General features: G+C 38.7%; 1 protein-coding gene across 6 annotated transcripts in view; it reads left to right on the top strand.

Moving 5' to 3' along the window:
• Positions 1-12081, top strand: part of st18 (ST18 C2H2C-type zinc finger transcription factor) — a 40316-nt gene extending 28235 nt beyond the window's left edge. For 4 of the 6 annotated variants that reach the window (XM_035171617.2, XM_035171622.2, XM_035171620.2 and 1 more), the window contains 15 exons: positions 555-645; positions 743-835; positions 1384-1592; positions 1895-2094; positions 3962-4207; positions 5122-5231; positions 5860-5922; positions 6241-6309; positions 6581-6643; positions 7139-7219; positions 8580-8801; positions 8966-9054; positions 9341-9444; positions 9553-9699; positions 9824-12081. In XM_035171617.2, coding sequence (XP_035027508.1) covers positions 555-645; positions 743-835; positions 1384-1592; positions 1895-2094; positions 3962-4207; positions 5122-5231; positions 5860-5922; positions 6241-6309; positions 6581-6643; positions 7139-7219; positions 8580-8801; positions 8966-9054; positions 9341-9444; positions 9553-9699; positions 9824-9964 — 1928 coding nt within the window. In that variant the 3' untranslated portion in view covers positions 9965-12081. The remainder of the gene's footprint in view (positions 1-554; positions 646-742; positions 836-1383; positions 1593-1894; positions 2095-3961; positions 4208-5121; positions 5232-5859; positions 5923-6240; positions 6310-6580; positions 6644-7138; positions 7220-8579; positions 8802-8965; positions 9055-9340; positions 9445-9552; positions 9700-9823) is intronic. The other 2 variants (XM_035171618.2, XM_035171619.2) reach the window with 2 other exon arrangements.
• The last annotated feature ends 465 nt before the right edge of the window (positions 12082-12546 follow it).

Here is a 12546-nt window from a genome sequence, read left to right as displayed (position 1 = left end):
AATGTTACAAAAGGAACAGAAAAAGTAATTAACTTTTTCAAAAAAGCGCATGCTCTTAGACTGGAGGCAGTATTTGCAAATCAAAGGGCTAGCTAACGCAGTATTCAAAAATAAATAGACAACTCTAACAAACTAATTGGAGAATATGTACAGAAAAGAAGTTTCTAAGGATACAGAGCGGACCTTTAACGACGCGCTTGTTTTGAAGAATATAATCAGCAGTCTTGTTACTCCCCTCTTTGCACTAAGCTATTTACATTTCAGCCACATTACAGCGTTCCTCATAGTGAGAAAGCCTTTTGCTTTTTTCTGTCTGTCTCTGTAGGATCTTTGCTCTATAGTCTCTAATGTACCAACCAGTTACATAAAGCACTGTTTAATGTATGAAAATGTATTATTTTCTAAATGCACTATAAATATATATATATATATATATATATATGCATGTGTTTACCATATTATAATTTGTCAGCTTCCCTATGTTTCTTATGTTGAATTATTCTGGACATATTCCTTTTACCACAACTATCTCCTTTGTGCCCCCCCCCCCCTAGTCCTGGCCATGCATGAGAACGTCCTCAAGTGCCCCACACCCGGGTGCACAGGAAGAGGCCATGTCAACAGCAACCGTAGCACCCACCGGAGGTACATCCACACGGGAGAGCCATTAGAAAATCTGTATACCCTGTTCATAGATGAGTTACAGTATTAGGCTAATGTGTTTGATTTCCTCCCCAACCAGTCTCTCAGGCTGCCCTATCGCCGCCGCAGTGAAAGTTTCCAAACCTCAGGATGACGGCCTGAAATGCAGACAAACACCTGACCGCTCACCAAGGTATAATGCCAGATAACGTCGGGGATTTTCACTGCTCTCAGTGTGGTCACATGTGCAGAAAAAGAACTACAACAAGCGTCACACTCAGCTCTGTAGTGGACTAAAGTTGTAAACGCTGAACTGAGGTTATGCAAAAAAGTGATAAACACTATTATTGTTGAAGAGAGTGTGGGATATTTTTATTCACTGATCCCAGCAGAACGCACAGTCTATTTTCAGCTTTCCAGGCAGACATAAGCAATGGTTGCTGGTCCTGTGAGCTCCTCTCTATTAGAGATGATAAAAGAGCAGAACTCTTTGTTCCCTGTGGATATATCATGGGCAGGATGCCCACTCCTACTATATTAATTAGTCTGGCAACCTGGCTGTGGATCTACAACACTCATCAGATCCCAGACTCATGTGTACAAAAGTGCTGGCGTCCCTGAATGGTTTAAAACAATGTCTATTCTTAACTACTTCATATGAACTTGTGAGTATTCTAATTATACAGGATTTACACAATAAAATATTAAGTCCCTCTCTCTCTCTCTCTTTTTTTTTCGCAGAGCCATTGGCTTGATGAAGAAGTTTGAGATGAACCAGTTGAACTATAGGCTCTCTCATCCAGTAGCAGCTTTGCAAACCAGTCTCACAAAAGACATGGACAAGTACAGCAGGATCCGCTTTGATTACGCCAGCTTTGATGCACAGGTCTTCGGCAAGCAGCCTCTGACGGGGACCAACCAGGACCAGGATATGTCACATTTCCCAGATTGTAAGCTTTATATATTTTATTCAACCTAAAACATTAGTGAAGTTAACATCTTATGGAAGATGACATTTTTTTGTCATATGTTTGCAGTATGTAGACTTAGTTTTAGCCCCCAAATGAATAATAATCTTTTTCCAGATATTATGTCTATCAGTTTGTTTTTGCTTAAGGGTTCCCTAATTTTTCAGTTCAGTGATTGTTGCCAAAATCTTAAAAAAATCAACTTAAACTTGTGTTCCTATTAAGTTTGGTAGAACACCTGGTGTCTCAGCAACCAAATTATTCACCAATTATTTGTTGTTTAGCCCCTCAGCAGTATCCTGGCTTCCTTGTTGCTCCAGGTGGCCGATTGACCACCTCTGGACAGCACAGCCCGCCGAGTCAATTCATAAAAGAAGATGGTCTCCAAGCTGAAGCTGCGACTGCCGCCATCCTTAACCTCTCCACTCACTACCGGAAGAACATGGAGGCGGTCGCCGGCCGGCCCTTGGCAACCTCCACAAAGGTAATCAAATTAGACCACTTGGAAAGGTATTTAATGTGGTCTTTTTAAAGGAACTCTGATTTGTGTATAAAAAGGGAAGACATCAAAAGACAGAATTTGGCAAAGGAAACCTGGTGTTCTGATGGCAGAAAAACAAGGAGGTTTTCACTCCATAAAGCTTTAATGTACACACGTGAAAATTCCGTGTAATCACGTCAAAAGAGGAAATACAATCAGCCTTCCTTCCCAATTACAAATACTCATCTATTTTTTTATAAAACATGTGGTATTGTATTTAGTTTCGACATCAGCTGGCATGTAAAAACCCTGAACTGTTGTCTGAAAATGCATCTTGCCCACTGCAGATGGCTGAGGATATTTTGCTTAGTTATATGATCCAGCATAGGCTGTGTGTCGACACCAGATAGTCTTAAAAAGCGTTTTAATGGATTAAGCCAATCAGCTAAAGGAGTTAACATCTGAAAAGTTTAATTCGCACAAAATCCAAACTCTTTAATGGAAATGAGCACGGCTCCAAAATCTCTTCAGCTGTCTGCGTCTCCGACCCAGCATTGTGTTCAAACTCACTCAGTGATTAATATTGATCACATTCTGTGGGTTACATACACCGTACTGTAGATGATTCAAGGTTTCCACACCTACACAGCACAGATCCTTGTCTCCCAGCTTGGTGAGCTGAGAATGTGGCCCTGTACCAGGTACCAGCCCACTGAATGAATAAAACAGTGTTAGCAAGTTAATCATCTGTTCTCATTTACAGCTTAGTTGTCTTGGAGAGACACATAAAGAACAGCTTTCCAGTCTGAAAAAGGGGGCCATATTTAGAGCGTTATATGGTGTCGCATGCTTTACCTTATCTGCATATGTATATTACACATTGAAATATCTGACACACAAAAAAAAGCACCAAAAATCAGCCCTTTAGAGAGTGAAAACAAACTGAATATACTAATTTAACAGTGCAAGAGTCTTCAATTACATCATTAATTAATTAGTAAGAGCAAAAAAAAGAACTAAATCCTTAGTTTTAGTTTTTAGCCATAAAACAAAAGTCTAAATAAATCACAAAAAGTCACCGGTGTTGTTTTGATTAGGTACACACATCATGAAACGGCTGCATAATTAAAGTGGACAGCCACATCCAATGTTCATGAAAATTATACCCTTTAATTAATCTGAAAGGCTCCCCCTTTGTTGCAAAAAAATACTGATGTATAGGCTTTAATGAAACATATGCGTTGAATAATTGGTTCCATTTATGGGAAAGGATTTCACCATTTAATGAGGTAAAACTTTTAATACCATAAAAGAGCCATAAGTCATCGCGCGATTGCGTTTCAGCACAAAAAACGACAAACACATCTGTCAGCGGGGGGAAACTTATGCCACATTAAGCTTTTTAATTTTTGCTATAATAATGATGACCTAAAACCAGCAGCCCCCCCTCCCCCTCACTCGCGCCCCACACCCCACCCCACCCCCAGCTGCCATCTTGGTTGTGTGTCCTAGAAAACAGATGACACAGCTGTCACTGAAAAACTACACACCAGTGATTATTTTTTTGTGTTCAGCAGAATTAACGCTGGCTTAGTTTGGTACTTTGTCTCGTGTGAGATAACCACTGTGTGTTTTATTTACTTTTTTATTTTTTCGCTGAATTTTTCCATGTTTATAAAGACGTTTCAAATGAAACATAGCGTTGCTGTCACATCAATCAGGCATCGCAATGTTTTATTCAAAAATACTAACAGATTGATTTGACAATTTAATAATTTGTTTTCACGCGCTACACATACAAGACATATTTTATTTACTCTCCCGCAACATGATGTTATCAATTGAAAGATGAAATCATTTTTGTCTTTAGGACATGCTAATAGAAGTGGATGAAAATGGCACCTTGGACTTGAGCATGAAGAAATGTAAAGAGAGTGCGAACGCCCAGACGAAGCCACCTTCAGACGACCCGCTGTCTCCCCCCGAGTCCACTGTGGCCAAAGGCGGCAGCGTGCTCATCAGCCCCGCCTTCTACCAGCCGCTGTGTGAGAGGGACAGCTGGGAGAGCCCCATCCCCGTCAACTTCAGCAAAGTGCACGTTTTACAGGAGAGAGAGGTAAAAAAAAACTAAACAGCAACTGACACTTTAAATCTAATTCAAAAATGTAAGATGATCATTGAGCACATGAGGGAGGTGGAGGAGGAGACTTGAGGGCCTCTGGTTTTACACTTATCAGTTTGAATTCACGTCACTAAACAAACACATTTCAATTACAGAGCTCAAATAAAACAATGAGACTGAGCATCACATTCATAGAATGGAAGTAAAAGACGGTGTGTGTGTATATAACAGTTTCATAGGTTTCCAGGTCAGCAAGGCCCGGGTCAGAAATATTGAGGTCAAGTCCTCCAACCTCCCACCTTTTTAAAGTCTCTAAAAATCATTAATTAAATCATTTGGATTTTTCATATTCTAATTATTCAGCTGTGGAAACATATTATCTACACATTAAATTCAAGGAATTCCTTATCATGTTTTAAAATTACATAGTTCTTTCAAGGAAACATAATAAGGACGTTTTATCTAGTCTCCAGACATCATTTGCCTGAATGAGGTTCAATCTGGGCTGCAAAGGTTTTTTTCTTTTCTTCATTTAACAAGTGCAATTTGTTTGTAGTTGATATCAGGAGTTTTCCCATTGACCTGCTTTTAAATCACACAACATCTGGTGACTGCACAGACTTGTCTGTGGAAAAAAAAGAGGAAATCCATACGTCATGGCCATACATCATAAATACTATGTGGATTAAGTATGACTTTAAATGGATGTATGATTTACTACAGTATAAGTATCCTTAAGCGTAATCTCTTTGCCTTGCTCTCTAACCCACAGGGCTTTTGTTTTAAGAGTATTATACCCTGGTTTTCATTAATTATTCACTTTTAGGTCATTGCAGATTGTTTTCAGGTTTGATATTTTGGAGAGTCTTAGTCACTTTTTTTCTCCTTTATCTCATCTTTGTCCGCAGGAAGATTACGATCAGGTCTCCTTGGAGGACCAGCACTATCTAGGAGACGGCAGCATGTTAAGCCCCAAAACCAAGCTGCTATTACGAGACTCAAAGAAAGAGCTTTTGAGGTATGTTGCGTCTAAGACTGAAAGTTCTCGAGGCACATTTATTCAGTCAGCTGTGCATAATGCGAGCTTCCCTTTCAGTCGGCAGATGGTCAGTATCAAAGATTAAAAAAAAGGAAAAAAAAATGTAACTCCAAACCATACCTTTGTGTAAATTGGACAGCTTTGATACAAGTGAGTCAAAACACACAAATGAAACTCTGTGTGTTACATATGATTGCACCTGGTATGTCTACAGGTTCATGTGGAGAAGAAATTTGAAATTTGAAAGTGAGTTTTCTCCCTGTATGTCCCGTACAAGCTTACAACTCTTGATTCTTGTAGTAATAGAGTGCATGCTCTGCTGGGTCTCCTCTTGAGAATCACACCACGAGAAAAAAAGTAGGAATCCTCTAGTTTCCGCAGCACAGCACCCCCCCACCCCCCCGATTTTCCTCAGTGACACCCAGAAACAAAGATACAAAATAATAATTTTCTACTAAACTTCCCGCTGTACTAACTCTTTTATTTTATTATCTTTTAATGCCCATGAAAAGGTTCTCAGTGTAAAAGAAAAGATTCAGTTCAAGCTTTGCAAAGTCTGTGGGAAGTGGAGTAATCTGTGTATTAAATGCTTTGTGCTCTCCTGCAGCTGTCCGACCCCAGGCTGTGACGGCAGCGGCCATGTGACGGGGAATTATGCATCACATCGGAGGTACTGAAATTAATTACACTCTTATTAGCACCAGCCATAGCAGATATATAGACAAGGGAAACTGTGCTGATTGTTTAACTGTGTTGATTGTTCCAGTTGAAAATGTGTCACATAGCTTGTGTTCTTAGATTTCATGTCATTGCTTTTCCACACTGGTGACTGGAAAAAGCTTCTATTTTTTTTCACAAGGAGGCAGTGGAATTGTGTTTTTTAAATATTTTTGTATAAATATGCGTTGAGACATTGTATTGAGATTATTTAATTCGGCTGTGATCAAAGAGTGCATTAAAATGACTGTTAGCTCCTTATCCTCTCTAGTGTGTCTGGATGTCCCCTGGCTGACAAAACACTCAAATCACTGATGGCAGCCAACTCTCAGGAACTAAAGTACGTGTTTTGAAAACTGCTATAGGATTTTTCACGTTAAACTAGGCAGCTTGTTTTTTTTTGACTTAGCGAAGGTCTGCTGAGTTCAATGCTTTCCTTTCCTCTCCTCTCCTCTCCTCTCCTTTCCCTCTTTCAAATCTCTCCATACTCCACATGAAGTTGTTTGCTATTTGCACTCTCTCTCTGCATATTAGCATGAATCCTTCGCTCCGCTCTGCTCGCAGTCTTTTGCTGTAAAAAGCACCTGGTCTCTGTGTCTCTCAACCTGCAGGTGCCCAACACCTGGTTGTGATGGATCTGGACATGTGACTGGGAACTATGCTTCGCACAGAAGGTAACGGAGGAAAAAAAGCCACCGCAACTGAGCATGAAATACATTTTGTCAGATGTATGACATTCAAACAGATGGTGAAATTCTCACTTTATATCGCAAACATGTTGCACTTTTGAGTTCTTGTTTTTTTACTCATTTTGTTGGCTGCATTTTCCATCTATGTGTCTATGTCACATAGCTTGCATCCATATAGATTTCATGTCATTTCTCTTCCACACTGGTAACAGGAAAAAGATTATTTCTCACGAGGAGGAAGTGTTTTCAAATCATTTTGATACATTGATACATTGTGTTAGCGTTATTCAATTTGTCTATCTAGCTCTCTATATTTTATATTATAGCTTTTCCATCTATTTTTGTTCCATCTATTTTTATAAATTCAGATTTGGTTAAACACACAAAATTTAAATTCCACAAGCTACTGCCTGTAGGATTTGAGCCTTTGTTTAGATTTCCCTTCATGTTAACCGATTGTATTTATCCGACCATTCCTAGCTTGTCAGGATGTCCACGTGCCAGAAAAGGAGGTTTGAAGCTCACACCAAACAAGGATGACAAAGATGAGCCAGAGCTTAAGTAAGATTTTTTTTTTTTCCTCATCCTGTGCTGTCGCTGTCATGTTTTTGTGTTTCAAAAATAAAACAAGAAACATTGTTGAAAATGCGTCATGCGTTTGTGCCGGGGGGGGCATTATACCTGCAGGCCATTAAGTTAAACAAAGAAAATAATACTTCTCTTGTCATAACATTAGTGAATTATTTTCTAAGGATTAGCAGTGTGGTTTTGTGGGATTTTTTTTTCAGCGGTTTTTATATTTTTGCTATTTTCTGAATGGAATATCTGGCTTATCACTCTTCACCGAGAGCTTTCTTTGTAATTATAGGGAACTAAGAAAATGTTGAATGGCCTGCTCTGATGGCATTGCACTCATTTGCAGCTTAATCACTGCTGCCTGTGAAAGTGTTATTGGAAAAAATATAATGTAATTGATTTGCAGTTTAAATCCAAAGTCAGATATATGAGCCCTTGTTTACTTATACATCTGGACACTGATTTTTCTTTTTAATTACTAATGCAAGGGCACGAGCTTAGGAATTAGACTGGAATAGATCTCATACACATTAAGAGAGAATGGGAGAGACAGGGGGAGGGTAGTCCCTAGATTATTGTAAACAGTGGGCCATATGGCATGCCTCCATTGTCCTGGTGCCTTGCATCAAGCTTCATACCTGTGGTAGATGTAAGTAATGGGACCGGTGTTGTTTTGTCCTCTAAGTGCTGCCGTGCTGTCGAGTAACAAAATGCTGAAACAGGCTTTTTGCAGCAGCACTCTGCAGCGCCGCGTGCCATTTGTATCATCTCAGGTGACCTTTCACCTTTATCAATAAGGGAAAGGGTGAGCCACCTCCAAATTACATTCTTTCGCATGAGGGGATACATGACAATTATCTGTAATTCATGTCACTCCATTACTGACCTGCAGAAAACAGACCTGAAAACACAACTGACAAACTCAGTGATATTCAGCGCCAGTTGTGCTTATGTTTTTTCAAGCGCAGATATCAGTCACCTGCGAATCCATGCACGGAACGCAGCGTTCGTTCGGGCTCAAGTTTCCGTGGATTAGTAACTTGTAGTTAATGTGATTATTTGAGTCCATTTGTAGTTTTGGCGACTTCATTTTTAATCAGCATTTGGCTGCGGATTAATCAACGTAATGGTTAACAAATCTTCCGGTCTAGTTATTGAAAGAGAGATTTTGTAATAATCTCAGTGAATGATTTAGTTTCGTGTTTTTGCAGTTGAACAATAAAGTGGTTGCTATTTTGTGCAGTTAAATGTTTCAGAAATAGAAATTGCGTACATGTTTCCTGTGTGACTCAGTCCCGTGTGCAGGTTTACAACATGTGCAACTCTTTGCTGGTTTCTCTGGTAGGTGTCCAGTTATTGGATGTGACGGACAGGGCCATATATCGGGAAAATACACATCCCACCGCAGTGCAGGCAGTTGTCCACTCGCTGCCAAAAGACAGAAGGAGTCGTCCATCAACGGGCTGCCCTTTGCCTGGAAGGCCAATAAACAGGAACTGCCCCATTGTCCCTTGCCTGGCTGCAACGGCCTTGGACATGCCAATAATGTGTTTGCCACTCACAGAAGGTGAGGTCGCCTGTCCTCCATTTTATCTCTAAACAATGCTGCTGGTGGACATGTTGCTTTCTTACAATGGCACCTTGTTTACCCCCAGTCCCAGTCTCTGTTTGTGATGAAGTTTGCTGATGTTTTTGCACCTAAACTGACGTATTTGTGTCCGGCTGAATTAGCTTGTCAGGTTGCCCACTGAACGCACAGAGCATCAAGAAAAAACACTCCGAAGAAGAGATGATGACTATCAAACTGAAAGCCAGCAGTGGTAAGCTATACTCAGACGTAGAGTGTGGTATGAAAATACTCAAGTATTTAACAGTTAGATGAAGGGAGAATAAAACAATATCAATAATTAAAGCGATGTAATTTTTATCAATAGCAATATAACAAAGGTTGACTATATATCTATATACTGCTTATACATTGTACAAGCACAGTGAGAAAGGTGTTACACATTATTGATCAACCTCAGATTTGTAAAATGTTTACAATATCAACAATAACATGAATATCTGCAGTTTGAACATGATAAATTCTCTGTTTTGACTCAGGCGTTGAAGACACAGACGACGTTCAGCATTTGGATCATGAAATAGAGGAACTGAATGAGTCCAACATGAAGATAGAAGCAGACATGATGCAACTCCAAACCCAGGTAAGTCTTTACTCCCACAAGTTCTTTCCGGGGACGGGGCAGCTCGAGATCTTTGCTCGCTCAGTTTGACAAGCGTCTTTATTTTTTTTTTGTCTTTGTACACGAAAGCAGATCTCGTCCATGGAGTGTAACCTGAAGACAATTGAGGAGGAGAACAAGATGATCGAACAGCACAACGACAGCCTTCTGAAGGAGCTCGCTTGCCTTAGCCAAGCTCTCATAAACAGTCTAACTGACATTCAGCTGCCTCAAATGGTACAGTAAGCCTCAACCACAGACTCCACCACAACTCATTATATCTTACCTGTCCTGGAAGAAATCTTGTATGAATTGTCTGTTGTGCTGTTGTCACTAATAGTTCGACATGTTTGTGTTGCAGGGACCCATCAGTGAGCATAATTTTGAAGCCTATGTGAACACATTAACTGATATGTACAACAACTCGGAGCATGAATACTCTCCAGAGTGCAAGGCCCTCTTGGATAATATCAAACAGGCTATTAAGGGCATCCATGTTTAAGCTGTGGAGCTACCGCGAGGTTCCTTCGACTTGGGATAATGGCACTAGATAGCTCCATTTCACTGAAGAGTGCTGGCTTGGCTGCATGTGCAAGACGAGGCTTTTGGAAATGCGTTTGGCATTTCCCGGTAAATACACTGCACTGAGAAAATGACCAGCCGGATCTGTAATGCTTTTACTGTTTCTGCATTCACCTGATAGGTTTATCCTGGTGAGATTCTTACCCCTCTTGCACTTAATTATTTTGTATGGTTTGCTTGATTTTAATCTGTATGTGTTCATGTCATTATTATATTATCGCTATTTATTATTATTATTATTATATTTGTTCATCAGTGTATTTATTTCCTCTATTTTTATTTATTTCTTGAATTGTAAATGATTAATATCTGAGAAATCTGTTTTACTTTCTGCACATTGTAAATTACATAGAAGCACATTCCAATTTCATGGCATACTTTCGCCATCTAGTGTTGAAAAACGTATATTATTATTATTATCATTATTATTATTATCAGACCATAAGTTGGATCTCCCTTCAAAGTTTAAAAAAAAAACTACCAAAATATCTAAGCATCAATATTTTTAAGCATTGCTTTTGCTTTCTTTATTGGAAACTGAATGTATGGGGAGACATAGTGAACACTGAGGTCAAAAAATAAATAAAAATGCAATGTACCTTTTCCTTCACAACAAGTAACAGTTGAATGCAACCAGGAAGTGACACTGAGCAAACATGCAACACCCCTCAGTGACCTGAATGTCCGATTCAGCTTTGCATAGCGGGCCACGACCGGACAGAAACAAAAATCAAAAATCCACTTTGTCAAGATGTCTTTCTTTAAAAAAAAAAAAAAAAGTATAGATATTAAACTGCCTTCTGTGCACACACGTGGGAGTGTGCATATAGTATGTGCCTAAATGTATATGAATCCATAAAAATATATGAGTACTATGTTTTGTGGTAGGACAGTATTACGTGGATGGTGTCTAATTTATTATACAGTACAATTATTTTCATAGAAGGAGACGTTCCTGATGACTGTTTAACTACCGTTGTCTCAGTAGCTGTAATCTCAGAATTATCTTTTCAAGTATCCCGACTGAGATTGAGAAGTCTGGTGTTGATCTGAACTTTTTTGCGAGCAAGGAGAGGGAGAAAAGGAAGGAGTGAATTTTCAAAAAAAAAGAATTTTTAAAAATACATCTGCTCCTGTTTTATCTTAAACTGCTTACAAGCCTTAACATTTCAACCACTCTCACAGTTTGAATATTCCTGTAACGCTTGGGGCAGATCTGAAAAGTAGCTGTTTCCAAAACCAGGCCGAACACCACAAGTCACACAAATTCAATCATTAAACGCAAAAAGAGAAAGAAAAAAAAGAAAAGAGAAATGAAAACAGAGACACGTGATAGTTGATGGCTAATCAGTTGTTTGTTTGCATCGATTGCACTTTTGTATTTCCATGATTTATTGTTTTGAGTTCACCACACTGCCCTTGACTTCACCAACAAGAGAGAGACGGGACGCTGTAGTCGTTACATGTGTCTTAATTTACCTTGAGGCTAATCCCAAGAAAATAATAATAACGGTAATTCATTTGAGCAATACATTGTTTCATTTCTGCAAGAGGAAGTCAAAGACATGTAGCCTGCGACAGTTCAAAGAAAAAAAAAATGTAACAGCAAATGAGCCAAATTACAGAAAAAAAAAAAACAAGACCCTATTTTATCCAAATACTCGATATGTTTTAAAGAATTTTAATCTTTTAAAAACTGAATCTCGTTCTTTAAAACTAACAATCCTTTATTTATAATTTATTCTATTTAATTCCTATACCACACATCGTTTGCTCAGGAAGTTCTGTGAATGATATTTATTTTTCCCCGTTAGTATTTGGTGTTTTGTAATGTGAAATGCTTTTTTGTGGAACGATATTAGTATGATATGAAATTGTATTGTATTTCTTTTCTTTTACATTCAAATGTAATGCTTTGTTTTTCATTTGGAGTAGTTTGTAAATTGAAACTTCCTATTACTTTTACTATTTCATAATAAACAGATATGCGCTGTGTTGTACAGTTTGTGTATGGTAGAAATAAACTTTTCAAATGGTTGTGTGGTTTCTCAAATGTATCTGACTCCAGTTATCAACTTTCCTTAGGCATTAGCATCACCCAGTGGTGAATATTAGGCATTGCACCCAAAACAACAGGGGGCAGTGTTGCTCAGACACTTGAAGCTCAACAGCAGGAAGTGTTTGCAAGTAGAAATCTAAATAAGTGATGAACTGCAATGACACATATAAAAGCAAAAAAAGTCTCAAAGATTATTTGAATAAATAAATATCTTGCAAACAACAATCTTATTCAAAGTGTTCAGTTTAGTTTAGTCTAAGTATTCAATGTTTCCTGATCAGTTCACCTGATGATTGTTTCCTCAATTCACTGATTGATAAATTTAGTCTGAAAATGTCACAATGGTGGAAAATGTAGAATCCAGTTTATTTAAGCCCAGATGTGACGCCTTTCCATCGCTTGTTGTCTCTTAGTATCGAGACCAGTTTATATTTTCACTGAAA

This window comes from Hippoglossus stenolepis, chromosome 11 (genome assembly GCF_022539355.2).
Source record: "Hippoglossus stenolepis isolate QCI-W04-F060 chromosome 11, HSTE1.2, whole genome shotgun sequence".
Taxonomy (NCBI): Eukaryota; Metazoa; Chordata; class Actinopteri; order Pleuronectiformes; family Pleuronectidae; genus Hippoglossus; species Hippoglossus stenolepis.
The sequence above is the reverse complement of the archived record's forward strand: the minus strand, read 5'-3'. Positions and strand labels throughout refer to the sequence as shown.